Genomic DNA, 15,271 nt, shown 5'->3' with positions numbered 1-15,271 from the left:
CCTTCACCTATGATACAAGTAGCTCTGGTCCCAGGATGGACACATTCACAAAAACAGATTGAACTGAAGAGATGGAGAGAAATGGCAGTGACAATGGAAATGGAACAGTAATGTTTCTACTCAATTAATACTGTCCTTGCCTATCCATCCTGTGGGAGACTTGAATCCTCTTGTGATGCCAGATCAGTTTTCATGTGTTTCTCATAGTTAGGGCCATTTTGTCACACAGATAATGCTTTGGCATTTTGAGATGTTTATTTTGTTTTGCACAGCACAACCCTGACACACAAGCCAACCTCTCTACATGGTGCTGAATTAATTTCTGCTCCGTGAGCTAAGGTTTAAAAATAAAATAAAATAAAGTGAAATAATAAAATAAAATCAAAACCCGTTGAGCCAGCAAGATGACTCAGAAGGTAAAGGTTCTTGTTACCGAGACTGACAACCCGAGTTTGATCCTGAAGGCTCTACATGGTAGAAGGAAAGAATCGACATCAACATGAATGCTGTGGTACACACACAACACACACACACACACACACACACACACACACACACACACACACACACACAAACACACACACATACACAACACACACACACAACACACACACACACACAACACACACACACACACACACACACACACACACACACACACACACACACACCACACCATACCACACCACAGGATTAACTAATAAATGTTTTTTTTTTTTTTGAAAAACATTTTAAACTAATATAGCCGGGCGGCAGTGGCACATGCCTTTAATCCCAGCACTCAGGAGGCAGAGCCAGGCGGATCTCTGTGAGTTTGAGGCCAGCCTGGTCTAGAGAGAGAGATCCAGGACAGGCACCAAAACTACACGGAGAAACCCTGTCTCGAAAAACAAACAAACAAACAAACAAACAAAACCAACCCCCCCAAAAACAAAACAAAAACAAAACCAACAACAACAAAAAACCATTTTAAACTAATTTTATACTTATAACAAAGATACAAAACAGAATGCAGAATCCATTTATACTCTTCATTCAGGTTGCTCATATGCTAACACATCACTTAACCAACATTTTTACTGACACTCAGAAATTAATATCAATAGCAGTCCTATTTATTGAATTATAGACCTTATTTGAATTCTACCAATTGTCCTACAGAGAAGGAGATGTGCACCCTAGAGGGTGGAGTTGGATTGGCATGATCAGTTAAATCTTAGCCTCCGTGTTACCCACAGCTGGCTTGGCCAATACAGCACAGCCCTTGTATTCTCCTTAGACATAAACAATTTCTCAGATTGCCAACATCAAACAAGGCCCCTCTTTGACTAAGATGGATCAAGACAAAACAAGGCCACTCTGTACTCATGTCTGAACACAAACAACAACATGAACATTGTGCAGACAGAATGACCTTTACCATGAAGAAGCTAAATGAAGGCTGCCATTTTCCTAATGGAGCTCCAGGCACACTTCATCTTTCCCAGCCTGTACTGTGGATGTATTGAGACACACAATCATATAATTTCTTCCAATTCCTCATAGCATGCAGTTTAGAGTATTTCAAGTGAGCAGGCATATAAATGGGGTTTTACATCTCTTCTCTGCACAAAAGTCAGCCTCCTATAAATGCCCATGGTGCTTTTCCTCATGTGAGTTCATAGAGCCCTTCATCATCCTTCTGTACAGGGTGTGGCACCCCATTGTGTGGATGCACTGTAGTTTATTCTGTAGTCCTGTGTAACCACCTTTATGGTGTTTCCAACATTTTGCTATTCTAGTGCATAATTGTTTATTTATCACAAATGATATGTTTATTATTTAATTGCAATGAATAATATTCCTGCAAACAATAACTTTGATATATTGATTTTTTTCAACACTGACTGTGGCAGGATCCAAAGGGGTACATGTCTGCTCCCAGAGTCAATTTTCTCTTGGGGGATGCCACACTGACTCTAGGGTTACAGTCCATTCTCTGTTCACCTTAGTGCTGTTGTCCCCTGCTTGGGTATCAAGTATGGTGATAATTTATTTGTACTGAAATGTGATTTTATTTGTATGTTAATAAATAAAGTTGCCTGGGGGTCAGAGCTAATAGCAAGCCATAGCAGAAGTCTGGCAGTGGTAGCACATGCCCTTAATCCCCATCACATGACAAGCAGATCTCTGTGTGTTCAAGGATACCACCAGCATGGAGACACATGTCTTTAATCTCAATACCAACCATAGAAGACCTGGAGGTCTGTATAGATGGGCAGTGATGAGGAGGTCATGTGGTTGGGTTTACAACCAATAAGAAGGCAGAACAAAAAGTCAATAAAAAGGACAAACATACAGGAAGTAGGCCTCTTACTGAGGGGAAGGACAGCAGTGACAGTGAAGGGTAAGAAAGGGTTTTCTAGCTCTTAACTACTGCTCTGACCTCTTGGGCTTTTAACTCTGAATTTGGCTCTGTGTTTCTTATTTAATAAGACTGTTACATCTACAATCAAGCTTTTCTTATGGTTGGAAATTCCTTCAAGAGCTGAAAGCTGATCAGAGAATATCCTATGTTCTTGTAATCTCAATTGGGCCAATGTATGTGAATAGCAGGGGTAAAGTGCATAGGGGAGCCACATCACCAGGAACTAGCTAGGAGGCTGGTGCTCACTGGGCCAACAAGTCTTCATTTCTCTTCACATAATGAGCACAGATGGACTTGGTAAGGCTCCCTGTACCATGTTTGCTGGAAGATTCCCTTCTGAGCCTGCTGGAGGGCCAGGCAAGGGAGGGAGGTGGAGATGGAAGCTGCTCAGCTGCCTTTCATGACTGACCTGGGTTCTGGATGGGAGAAGCACCAAAAATGGCCACAGTCAGACTGTCAGCAGCCAGAAGTATTTATTGTAGGGGCTCCCTGTGTAGGAATCAGAATTTCCTCCAAGATGTCACTATATTCTCTATAGAGAATGCCTCTGTTCTTTCCCTTCAAAAAAAGACACTTAAAAGGGACAACATTTCTGCAAGAGTAAAGCTATTCCTCCCTATTTTGTACACACAGAAAGTGAGTCCTAGAAAAGGTAAATAACATGGCAAAAGTTACACAGTAACAGGACAGTCATGATTTGATAGCAAGCCAGTCTTTTCCCAGAGATCAGGACTTTCCTCAAAGACCTCAGCTCCAACAAAGTATTTATGTCAACACCAGAGAAAATGTTCAGACTTAGGGAAACCACTTATAGGCAGAAGTCACATGTTGCAAGACCACAGGCAAGAGGCTCAAAAACTGCCACACTTAACAAAACCCTAAAGCCAGCATTCTCCTGTGCTGAGTCAGCCTCGTGGGCTGGGCTGTTGTTATACCCTCCCGATAACTGCAGCTGGCTGAGTCTGATCTCATAGGCCTTTGGCATATATTATATTTCACCCCTGTCCTATACTTGCTCCCCTTGGGTGTGGAGATTAAATGACCCCTCAGCAAATGCCAGCAACACTCAATGCCAAGTGTAAGGAGGATCCATGTCTACACTCTGTTCCCTGGGCCAGCTTGGTGAGCCTGTAACCTACACAGTAGAGGGCTTCAGCTTAGCTTTGCTGTGTCACCTTGCAACTATTAGTTGTTTCTGTATAGGTCTAGCTCATATTTCCATTTTTCTTTGGGTCCCACAAATCATACATCCAGTCCTACAGGCTAAAAGGTGTGCCTGATATAAGCTGGCAAAATAATGTTTCCACTCAAATCCCAGGGAGTAGAGAATAGCTGGTGGTAATTTTATTCTGATTGAAGTCTCTTGACTGTTGATTCATCTGTCTCTTGCCTATTGAGAAGTGGTTCCATCTGATGGGTAGCCAGTGTGATGTATGAACAATGTAGGGAAGGGCTGAAGAAGGCATTCATTGTTCTCAGCATCTGCTCTGTGTCCAGCCCTCCCTTGTTATGGGGAACACAAAGTTACCCACATCACCCCCAGACTCAGGAATCTCCCAGTTGGATGGGCAAGCAGGACAGAGATCTTCCTGAAACCATACTCAAATGAGGCACAAACATGTGGACCAGAATTTCAGGGACAAGGTTCAGAAAGTGATCTATGGTGGCTGGCCTATCAAGAAAGGCTCTGCATAAATGTAGGACTAAGCAGGGTCTTCAGTGATGTCTAGAGCTTTGAAGGAAGGAAGTCCTCAGCCCTGGATGGGGATGCTTCCCCATGCCAGGTCATGCTTTTGCTGTATTGGGGGCTAAAACTAGGGCCCCGAGTATGCTAAGCAAATACTCTACCAGTGCACTACATTATTAGCTCAAGGATTACTTTCCATTTGCTCACAGTAGACTGTGGATGAGTATTGCAGGTGGAGCTCTCTGGAAGCTGATAATCAAATAAACTTTCAAGTGTCTATTTAATTCCTGCAGGTATTTAACCAAATTACTATGAAGGAGGTGGTGCAAACCAATAGAATTATATTCTCTCACAGTTCTTGGGGCTTATTGGGTTGAAATTAGGGTAGCATAAGAGCCATGTTCTCTCTGGAGGATCTGGCAGGAGGATCCATTCCTTGCCTCTTCCAGCTTCTGGTGACTGCTGGAGGTCCTTGGCTTATAGTTGCCCTCATTCCAATCTTAACCTCTGTCTTCACATCACTGTTTCTTCTCTCTTAAAAGCCCCCCATCCCTCATAAGAGGACACATTGGCTGTCATTTAGGACCTACTTAGATAATCCTGGAAAGTCCCAGGATGCTTAGCCATATCTTTTCCCATATAAGGTATTTGTCACAGTTTCTGGGGATTAAAATGTGGACATACTTTTCTGGAGCTACCATTTAGGACACTAATGGGCACAAGCTGTTTAGCCAACACATGTAAAAAGAATTCAGAGGAAAAGGTGGGGTGGTGGAAGTTAGACTATGCTGCAGGCCTGGAGTCTTGGTCTGATGCACTCAGAATTTTAGAATAAAAATTACTCATCAGAGTTGTAGCTAAGTGGGCCAAATTGACTGAGACATCACATCTCACCAAGCCCAGTGACTAGGTATGGATATGCCTCAGGATGGGTGTTGCCTGGAGTGATGCCACAGAATGACCAAGGCAGAACTTAAAGGGCTGGCAGTCAGTGCTGCCTGCTAACTGCACTCCTGAGCTGGAGAGAGAGATGTTCCTTGTAGAGGGAGGCCTGGCATCTCTGCTCTGTCTATCACAGATAGGGAGCAGCCGAGAATAAACAGATGGCAGGGAGTGGAGAGAGCACCTAGGAGGGGTCTTTGATCTTCAGTCATGATGACAAGAACAAGTCTGCTTTGTCCTCAAAATGTATGAGAAAAGGGACTTCTCAACCTCCTGATCTTGCAAAAAGCCACTAGCTAGGGAGCCCATTTCCAGGCCACTCCAAAGTGTTAGGCCTTGACTAACAGTTTGTTTTCCTCCTTTGGCCTGCACTGCGGATGTGCACACAGCTACACAAACACATAGAGCTTGCTTTAGCTCGCACAAAAAACAAATATCCCACTATCCTCCTGGGGGTACTCAGGGAGTTTTGTTCTTTGCTCTCTCTGGGGACTTGATCAAGGAGGACATAAAATGTCTTTGTCCTGATTCAGGAGGTGTATAGGGCTCTGTTTCCTTTTGAGACTCAGCAGATCCACTCTTCAGAGTCCCAGGTCACTGGTCCAGAGGAGAGGTCTTCATTTGTCCCCTCCTTTTTGCTGTCCCCACAGATATGGGGTAGAGGGGTAAGAGGAGGGTTGCAGTAAACCCCATTTTTCAACTCCCCTGGGGCTTCACTCAAAGTCACTCACAGTCTTCAGTGGAAAAACAATGGTTCTGTTGAGAGAGGCTGGGCTTGGCATGTGTGCTGGAGAGTCCTGGGGATTGTCTTATGTTCATATGTGTCTTTGGAGAGTCTAAGGCTGTAGCCCCTTTCCTGGGTTCTGGTCAGGAGACCGGCTAGGAACACATACTGCAAGCAAGTCAGTAGGGAGAGCAGATCATGATACTGCAGGTAGGAGATGTGATCAGACTTCCTTCTCAACAGCCAGCCAGAGGATATCAGTTTTAAAGATTCTCAGGCATGACAAGCCAGTTCTTGCACCAGCTTGGCCTGTCATCCTCACTGTTGTGGTTGCCAGGGGACAGTGTCTGGAGTAGTCAAAAGGCAAAATCAAAAGGTCACCCACTATACCATAAGATAGTGTTTAAATGTGAATGAAATCAGAATTGATAGTCCAAGATGGGAGTCTGAGAATGATGGGAAAGGCAACAGGGGAATGAACTGGAAGGGAGGGTTTCAGTATTATCTCAGCAAATCACTTCCTTCCTGGGCCTCTGTTTCCCGATGTGTGCAGTGAGGCTTGTTAGCTGGGTATCCTGACCTCCAAGGTTATGATTTAGAGGTAGAAGAAAGGAGGTAGACTGAACAGTCCCCAGGAGTACAGGCCTAGTAGGGAGACTAGGCAAAGGTCTAAGAGCCCTTTATGATTGTTAAGGAGGCATGTACAGAAACCCATAAGCCATGTATTTAAATATTTTAAAGGTACAGTAAAGTCACCGTTGAGGAAAATATATTCCACTGGTTGACCTTGAAAAAATGTTTTTTTTTCTTTATAATAACTTGTAAGGCCACATTTGGATGAAAATTCTAGGACTCCTTAGAGTCTTTCACTGAAGCACGTGGTGTGGAAGACAGCAGACCCTGGTCCCAGGCTATAGTTACAACGACCAGTGGAACCTATCTGGTGCCCCCCCCAGGCTGCTGTGCTCTGAAATCTGTCTTTGCAGCTAAGGGGAAGTCACACTTACCATAGCCTATTCTGGCTAGCCGGAACACAGGGATAATAAAAGGAATCTATTCATGGGAGCTATGGAGCTCCTTTGGTGTATGGTCTTATAGACACCCGGACAATCTTTCTTGCATTGCCTACCTTTCGTTGGGGGTCAGCCTTTGCCTGTTTCCCTCTGTCTTGCCTCCCCCATAAACATGTGCTCTAAGAAAACTCATGTAATTGTGTTTTGACACTTGCCTTTTAGAGGACCTGAGCAAACACATTGACCTCGGCTGTCCCCCTTCTCTTCTTATCCTTGGCTCCTTCCCACTTCCTGAGGTGACTTCTACACATGCCTAAGGAGTCCCAGGTACTCAGAGGGTTCAGTAGCTGGTGGTGCGTGGGCACATCCCTTCTCACAGATGCAAGAGAGTAGGAATGAGGGCTTAAGTTCCAGTGGCCTAAAGTCCTGCCTTCACCCTGCCTTCTACCTACACCAGCCTCCTGACATGTGCTTCTGGAACACATGTTTTGTAGGTCACGACTATATGTCTGGGCCCCTCCCATCTGTTTTCTTTAACTTGTGAAAGCCTGGTAGAGTACAGAGAAAGTGGAGGTTCAAAGACATGGTACATTCACACCTGGGTCTTCCCGTGCTCACCTCCTGACTCTGCCATGGGATCCTAGCCAGTGGTGTCAATTATGCAGTGTCAGAGGTTTTATTCACTAGTTTCGAGTGTTTCTTAGGAAAGGAATATACTTCAATGTTTAAAATGTTTAAAATTGCTTCTTCCAATTTGGCATCAATTCAACCAGGGACATGAAAGAGCTTGGGGATTGTCCCCCCCGGGCTAGTTAGGCCCCAGCCGCTCAGAACCTGTCATTATACTTGCAGTCTGGGTAGCGGTAGGCAAATCTAGGATCGCAGGTTCTCAGTGGTCTCAAGATGTCCTTCAGCTGGCTGGTGGCCCCCAACACTTCCACGTCTGTGCTGGCAACTTTGCCACACAGGCTGAGAGCAGACTCTATTTCCTCTTGCACAGGGGAGGGGAACTTGCCCCTGAGAAGTTGAGGCAGCAACTGTTGACACACCAGCACCAGGCTTTGCTTCTCAGAGACGGTGTCACAGGAGGACAGCTGGACCTGGCAGCCAGAAACCAGGCAGCTAAAAATGTCTTCCTTCTCTCCAGTCTTGGCAGCTGCTTGACTGCCTAGGAGAGAAATGGGAAATATCAGATACTGTACAACCTACTCTTGTGGAGGAGGGGATGGGGAGGGAAGGGGGGTGGGAAGAGAGGACTGCCAATTAGAACTGCTCAGTGAAGTGCTTTAATCTCCAAGCATTGCCCTGTCACCAGAAGATTTAGGGCTCAGGAACACAACAGCCCCTTTGGAGAACAGCACTGAGTAACAATGTCCTACAAGTAGGCTAAGACCCAAGCCAGGGGAAACCCAACTTGTCCCTACCAGAAGCTGGTCTATAATTGTAGAAATTATATGCACACTGTTACTTTCCTGTTATTACTGAATTAGGGAAGTGAGGATGGTATTAGGATTGGTCTCATTGCACATTTAGGATAGAAAGTCAGGGAGGAAAACATGCATTCAGCAGGTCGCAGAACCAACCTTTCTTCTAATTTGATTCTTCTTAATAAAGGCAAATCAGGAAGTGAGGAAAAGGTTTGTTTTCTCTATCTTTGCAGAATTTGTTTAAAAAAAAGTGTCAGAAATGGGAAAATCTTTTGTCCTATTATTGGGCTCAGCAAATTTGGTGACCTTGAGAAACTGGGGCTTAATGGTCTCTAGAGCACTAGCTGAGCCTTTGTCAACAGCGAGAGACATGACTTGCTCACCTACCTCATTCAGTTTCTTGTTTTCAAACTTTACAGAGTCAGTATGTCAACACTCACTGCAAAGTGTACTAGTGCATCAGGCCAGCAATTATGTCTTAGATCAAGGCTAAGAGCATCTGACAAGGAAGGCTCTAAGGGGGAGAGGGGCCTGCGACTTGTATGTGAATGTGATTCAGAATTACCCTGCGAGGCTCATGGGAGTCCATACCACCATGGACAATGACCCTTACAGGCAAGGCCAAATTCACTTTCCCTTCAGAAATGAAGATGAAACAGAAATTCAGATGGGCGTGAGGGGACATTGTTCTTTGTTCCTAAAACTTGGATTTCTCTGTGACATACAGAGAGTACAAGGGCCCAGGTCACCCCTCTTTAGCTTTGGTCATCCTGACATCCCTTTGACAGATGCTTAGTCAAGCCCATGCTGAGTACCTTCCTGCTTGTCGATGATGCCTAGTGCACTGGCATCGCGGATGAACAGATGCCCATTGTCAAAGATGCCAAACATGTCTGCATCAACATGGGTGAAGTAGAAGAAATAGTTCAAATCATTGCTCCTCAGGGACTCCAGGACCCCAAGGAGTTGGTAGGCAAGGTCAGCAGCTTGCTCTGGAGGTGCATCGTAAAATTCTTGCAGTGGTCTGGTGCTCGTACTGATCAGGAATCTACCACAGGAACCCAGGTACTTGGGCAGTGGCCAGCCCTCTGCCCCGGGGAAGATCTGCCAAGCCAGAAGGATCAGGCATTAGACACATAGATTAATCTCACATAGGCAGCTTGCTTTCTACCTCTTGCCCACAGCCCACACAAATAAGTCTTACTGCCAGCCTGGCTCTCAAAACATTCTGGCAAAACATTTCTCCATCTTTTTATACCTTTTGGAACATGGTAAGGCCCCTGCTCTTCTCCCACTTTTGTAGTGTATTGCTAACGGAAGGATTTAGGAAGGAGGCTGCTCTCATTAGTGCAGTGTATCAGATTATACAAGTTTCTCCAAGTGGGAGCTGAGAATGCTAACCAACCTTTCATGGTTTTCTGTGGTATCCAGGATTCAGGGAATATCTTTTAAGTTATGTCATTAAAAAATATGACTAGTCTGCACTTTCCAAGATACCACTGCTTAGGAAGAGACCATGGAAAAAATAACAAAACATTAACTTTGGGGCAACTGAAAGACAAATAAAAATAATAATAGTAAAAACATTACAAACAGGGTATCATGTGTGTCTGTAGTTCCAGCTGTTCAGGAGGATGAGGCAGGAGGGTTGAGACCAGTTTGGTCAACAGAGCTCATGAATAAATGAATGAATAAATAGAACAATGCAAGTGCCTGGTTCTGGGATAGGACAAGAATAATGCAGGTGACTGTCACCACTGCTAGGCTGAGCAAATCTGCATGGCTCAGATAACTACACACTCAAAGATTCTTCTCCACTGGTGGGAAGTGTAGCCCAGTCTGTCTCCTTGTAAAAGCTCCCAACTTGTGGATTTGGGAGATGGAAAGCTAGGGAATCCTAGCTGGATTTTTCTTGACCATTTTTTTAAAAATAGGTCTTCTGCATTTTTTGTTTTTGTACTTCATAAATGAACCCCGTATCTCTATCACTCCCGTCCCTCCCTTCCTAACTCCTATGTCCCACTTCTTTTTTCAAAATTCATGATCTGTACTTTATTACTGCTACTCATAGATACATATATAATCACACGTATATATACAATCTACTGAGTCCATTTAGTGTTACTCATATGTATATGTGACCAGAGCTGACCATTTGGAATTGGACAATCCATGTGGGTTTTTGTACATGGAGAAGACTGATTCTCTTTCTCTCAGTAACCATTGACCACCTGTATTCATCTATTGGTACGACCATGTGGAATATTCCCTGTCCACATTAGAATCTCAACTGTTGATCATTTTTTTTAATGAAGCTGTGTCTAGAACTGATAACAAAAACTATGAACACCTCTTTCCCCTTTGTTTACCTTTTTAAGAAAACAAAGTAAGTCTGGGTGATGCATCTTAGTAGCAGACTGCTTATCTGGCACACACAAGGCTCTGGGTCCCATCCCCAGAACTACAGAAAATAAAATAAAAAGTAGACTTCAAAGTTCTCTCTCTCTCTCTCTCTTAATTTTCTGATATCTTCTACCCTTTATATGTCACATTATAAAGAATCATGCTCTTCGCTCTTTGAGCTTTTGTTACTGGGGAACCTTACATATTATGTGTCTCCAAGGGACAACCTGGACCTACTGCCCTTGTTTAAATGTACAAAGCCACTCCTTAGTCTCATACTGCACTCTTTCTGTGTAAAGCCCAGGGTTGAGTGGAGTGTCCCAGGTCAAGTCTCTCAGGAGCCAGACCTTGGGGTAATCAAGATGCCAACAAAAGTTAGAACTGTAACAGACCTCCAAGAAGATCCCTGAGCATGTAGGGCAAATAGCAGCTCCTTCTCTGCCACTAGTATGTCAAATAGCAAAGACACTGGGCAGGATTTAGTGAGTAGAGTACAGTGTCTGTTGTCTCTGATGTCAGACATCTTTGGGTTTAGGTTTCATGGCTGATAGTGGCTAAGACACTTGTTTTTTCTGAGCCCTAATGGGAATCATAATATCATTCTGGGGGGCTTGTAGTGGGAACTGACAATAGAGCAAATCTTCAGCACAACACCTGGCATGCAGCAAGTATCCAATAACCTTCAACAGTCTTCATTGTGTAGTCAACCATTAACTTTTTGGCAAATATTTAGGAACCGTCTTTGTTGTGGCTCTTTTTTTTCTCTACCCGTGTTTTTATATTATGGTATTTTAAAAGATGATTTCATTATACAGCCTATACCACCATGTCTAGCTTTTTCTCTTCCTTTCCTCCCTTCCCCTTACTATTCTCTCTTCCTCCTCCTCTGTGACCCACTCCTCCACCTTTTAGTCTTCTTTCACCCCCTTCTCCTCTCCTCCGACTTCTGGTATCTTTTCTGTTCATTATGTGACTTAGGTGTCCTTGTCCTGACCCTTGGTCTGGGGAATTTAGCTCCACAAGTTCTATGGACGTCTGTTAACATAGTAAGTGTCTATCTTTTTGACTAAGTGTGTCCCCAGGTCCCAGTACATCCTCATTTTTTGATCATTTTTCAATTATGTCACTTTCAGGTTTTTTTTCTCCTTTCCAAACACAGCTTCAAGGTACATCTCTGGGTGGCTGTTTCACTAGTCCCTGAGCTTACTTAAATCTTATTTATCACTACTTAGTGGCAGAGATTAAATTTGCCTCCCTTCACAAAGCCCTTCCTGGCTGCCTCAACTTGTAAAGTTGGCTGCTGTTCCCTGCTACTCACATCCCCAGCTCTGTACTCCCATACCTCTTTCCTCACTAGCTGCCAAGACGGTCAAACACTTACCTGATGTTGCAAATGTACTAATACAGATTTGTGGCCCCAAGACATGAAGCAAGAAGAGGAGAAAAAAAATCAACCCAGGGATGGCCTCTGAAAGTCCAAGGTGGTAACATAACCTGTAGGGCTTGTGGGGGTCACTGAGTACCTGAAGAATGATGGGGTGTGCATTGACAGACAGTGTGTAGAGGAGCCGCAGCTTGTCACGGTCGGTGAAGTGGTCCATGAAGATGCTGCCAGCGTCAGCCACTTCTGCATAGCGTCGAACCACACGATCCAAGAGTCTTTGTGAAGGGCAGCGCAGGAAGGGACTGGGCAGGCCCTGCAGACACATGAGAGAGACCCAGGATAGGGAGGAGTTTTTTCTCCTTCCTTCCTTCCTTCCTTCCTTCCTTCCTTCCTTCCTTCCTTCCTTCCTTCCTTCCTTCCTTCCTTCCTTCCTCCCTCCCTCCCTCCCTCCCTCCCTCCCTCCCTCCCTCCCTCTCTCCCTCCCTCCCTCCTTTCTTTCCTTCCTTTTACATACTAATCACAGTTTCCCCTCCCACCTCTCCTCCTGTTCCCCCCTCATCTCCTTTCTACCCCCCAGTCCACTCTTCAGAAAGGGTAAGGCCTCCTATGGAAGACAACAATGCATGGCATATCAAGTTGAGGCAGGACCAAGCTCCTCCCCACTGCATCAAGGCTGAGCGAGGCATCCCACCATACGAAGTAGGTTCCAAAAATCCGAGTTGCTGAACTCTTGTAAGGGACACGGACATCAGATTAGGAGTCCAGATGGATGGTGGAGGAAAGATCCATGGGTGGTTGAGGAGGATCCTGAACAAGAGGATGGAGATTCTTGGGTGGAGCCCAGAGGATGGAACACTCCTGCAGGTTGGGGCAGGAGAGGGCACAGTGGGCTATGCAGGAATTGGGGCACTGGGGGCGTGGAGGCCAGCTCTGCCTCTCTGCCTCTCTGAAAGTTTGAAGCTTTCTTTTTTTCTTTCTTTCTTTCTTTCTTTCTTTCTTTCTTTCTTTCTTTCTTTCTTTCTTTCTTTCTTTCTTTCTTTCTTTCTTTCTTTCTTTTTTCTTTTCTCCTTCTTCTCCTTCTTCTTCTTCTTCTTCTTCTTCTTCTTCTTCTTCTTCTTCTTCTTCTTCTTCTTCTTCTTCTTCTTTTCTCCTCCTCCTCCTCCTTCTTTTTTTTTCTTCCACACAGCAAGGATAGCTTCAAAAGAGAATCAACAGTAGCAGCTGTATGTGCTGTCCGTATGCTTCTAGTGGAAGCTCCTTTCCCATGGCTGCTTGCTTAGAGAAGGAGGATAAGGCTGTCTTTGATGGATACAGAAGGTCCAATGTAAGGACTCTTCCTAGTGGGGCAGTTGGTAAAGTTAGTTCATTACCCAGACTCCCTTTGAGGATTTAGATTTGGAGATCCATCTGAGAAAGATGGTCTATGATAGAATTATGAAGAAAGTAAGAGATGCTGTGAACCAAAGTGATTGGGGACTTATGAAAGAAAATTTAGAATAAAAAATACAACATTGTTTCGTTCTAGAGCCCAAGGCCTATAAGCTGCCGTATTAAATTCTAAGTCAGAGATGGTGCTGTGATTTGACTTTGTCCCTCAAATTTCATGATCGGAACTTTAATTCCCAAAGTCATAGGTATTTGGAGGCAGGATCTTTGAGTGGTAATTATGATTGGATAAAGTCAAGAGAGTAGTCCTAATAATGGCATTTGTGGCTTTTTAAGAAGAGGAAGAGAGACCTAAGCTAGCATGCTTGCTCTGTTTCATCATGTGATGCCTCTGCTAGGTCATGATACAGCATGAAAGCCCACACCAGATGCTAATATCAAATTCTTGGACTTTCTAGCCTTAAAAACCATTAGTGAAACAAACAGCTATTCTTTAGAAATTGGGGTGGTGGTGTTCATGTATAGCAATAGAAAACAGACTAAGACAGCATCGCCACAAATTCCTTTTCCAGAGAGTGGGCTCACTGAGTCTTTGTTCATTGTCCTGGGGAAGCCAAGCAGCTTTACCAGTTCAGGGAACTGTGGCTTTACTGAGGCACTGAAGCAAAGGCAGTGGGTTAAGATAGGAAGTCCTGAACCTACTCAAACTTAACCTTTGCCTCAGGAGGATAGCGATGCCTTTTCTCTCACCTCACAGGAATGAACCTTCAAAAAAATTCTTTTAAGTATTCAGCATTCTGGGTTCCAAAAAACCACATCATGTTCAAGCTAATTAGTATATTAATCACCCAAGGTTGTTCTGAGTGACTTCATGTTTCCAAAATCAAATATTGCTCTAAACATGAAGATTTATCACTGCTAAACACATCTGAATATTTGTTCTGATGAAAATATAAATACATGAAAGAAAAGAACATTGGTTATTCTGAGAAAGAAAGTCTAGGACCAGAAGTATGGCTTTTTACCCTAAGACTAGAAGTTGGCTTTTCTTAAGTAAAGTCACCTCCAACAACTGGCTTTAGAATGTTGAAAAAAATGTCCAACAAATGAAGTTTTGCTTTGAATGAATTAGCTGTTCTCAAGCTCTCCTATCCTCTAGGAGAAGAGAAAACTTTAATTTGAATAAACTTACTTCCAGTTATATACCTAAACACCTTTCACATGATTTTGCTGTTAAGTATGCTTGTAAAACAAAGCTGAGGTTAATCATGCAGCACAGTTAATCAGTGGGCTACCATTACAACAATGAAATTCAATAATTGTCTCAATTGTTATGGATAGTCAAACCTCCCTTTATTCAAAATGTGAAACTCCTGTTTTGTTTTATTAGGATAAACAACTGACAGTTCTGTGCCTACTCTAATTTTGTTCTTTTAATAAAGTTCTTTTTTTTTTTCTCTCTGAAGTGCCAACACAACAGTGAGGGCTTTGGTGTGTCAGATACCATTCTATAAGTATCTGCTAGCATGGTAATGGTTTTGAAATAGCCACACGGATGATCTAGAAATCCAGTAACAACTTTGTTACTCTCAGACAGGTGACTTTACAGGCAGAGCTCATCTTGTTAGCTCACTGTTACATGTACTAGAGGGGGGAGAGGAAACTGTTAGTAGATGGTCCCTAAATTATTTCAATTTTTCTTTGAAATCCATAAGTTAGAGCAGGTTTATGATAGGTCTCTTTCCTCTTAGGAAGTTGCTCTCTGCTATACAGGCTGATCAACCCAGATTCCTTGAAATTAAGTCACTGGTGCAAAGTCACTAGCAAAGGGTAGAGGTAGAGGAGGAAATGAGCCCAGGGGGAGTGTTGAATTTGTAGTTTGTCTTAGATCATGTTAG

At 43.8% G+C, this 15,271-nt stretch overlaps 1 protein-coding gene across 1 annotated transcript in view; it reads right to left on the bottom strand.

Annotated features, from left to right (window-relative positions):
• Nucleotides 1–964: 964 nt before the first annotated feature.
• Nucleotides 965–15,271, bottom strand: part of Dipk2b (divergent protein kinase domain 2B) — a 44,127-nt gene continuing 29,820 nt past the window's right edge. The window contains exons 3-5 of the mRNA XM_052734882.1: nucleotides 12,127–12,300; nucleotides 9,016–9,304; nucleotides 965–7,941 (exon numbers count right to left, since the gene is read on the bottom strand). Of these exons, the coding sequence (XP_052590842.1) occupies nucleotides 7,601–7,941; nucleotides 9,016–9,304; nucleotides 12,127–12,300 (804 nt within the window). The 3' untranslated portion in view covers nucleotides 965–7,600. The remainder of the gene's footprint in view (nucleotides 7,942–9,015; nucleotides 9,305–12,126; nucleotides 12,301–15,271) is intronic.

The sequence above is a fragment of the Peromyscus californicus genome, unplaced genomic scaffold (assembly GCF_007827085.1).
Source record: "Peromyscus californicus insignis strain IS unplaced genomic scaffold, ASM782708v3 Scaffold_10__1_contigs__length_136768540, whole genome shotgun sequence".
NCBI classification, from domain to species: domain Eukaryota; kingdom Metazoa; phylum Chordata; class Mammalia; order Rodentia; family Cricetidae; genus Peromyscus; species Peromyscus californicus.
Note: the sequence above shows the minus strand (reverse complement) of the source record. Positions and strands in the feature narration are given on the sequence as shown.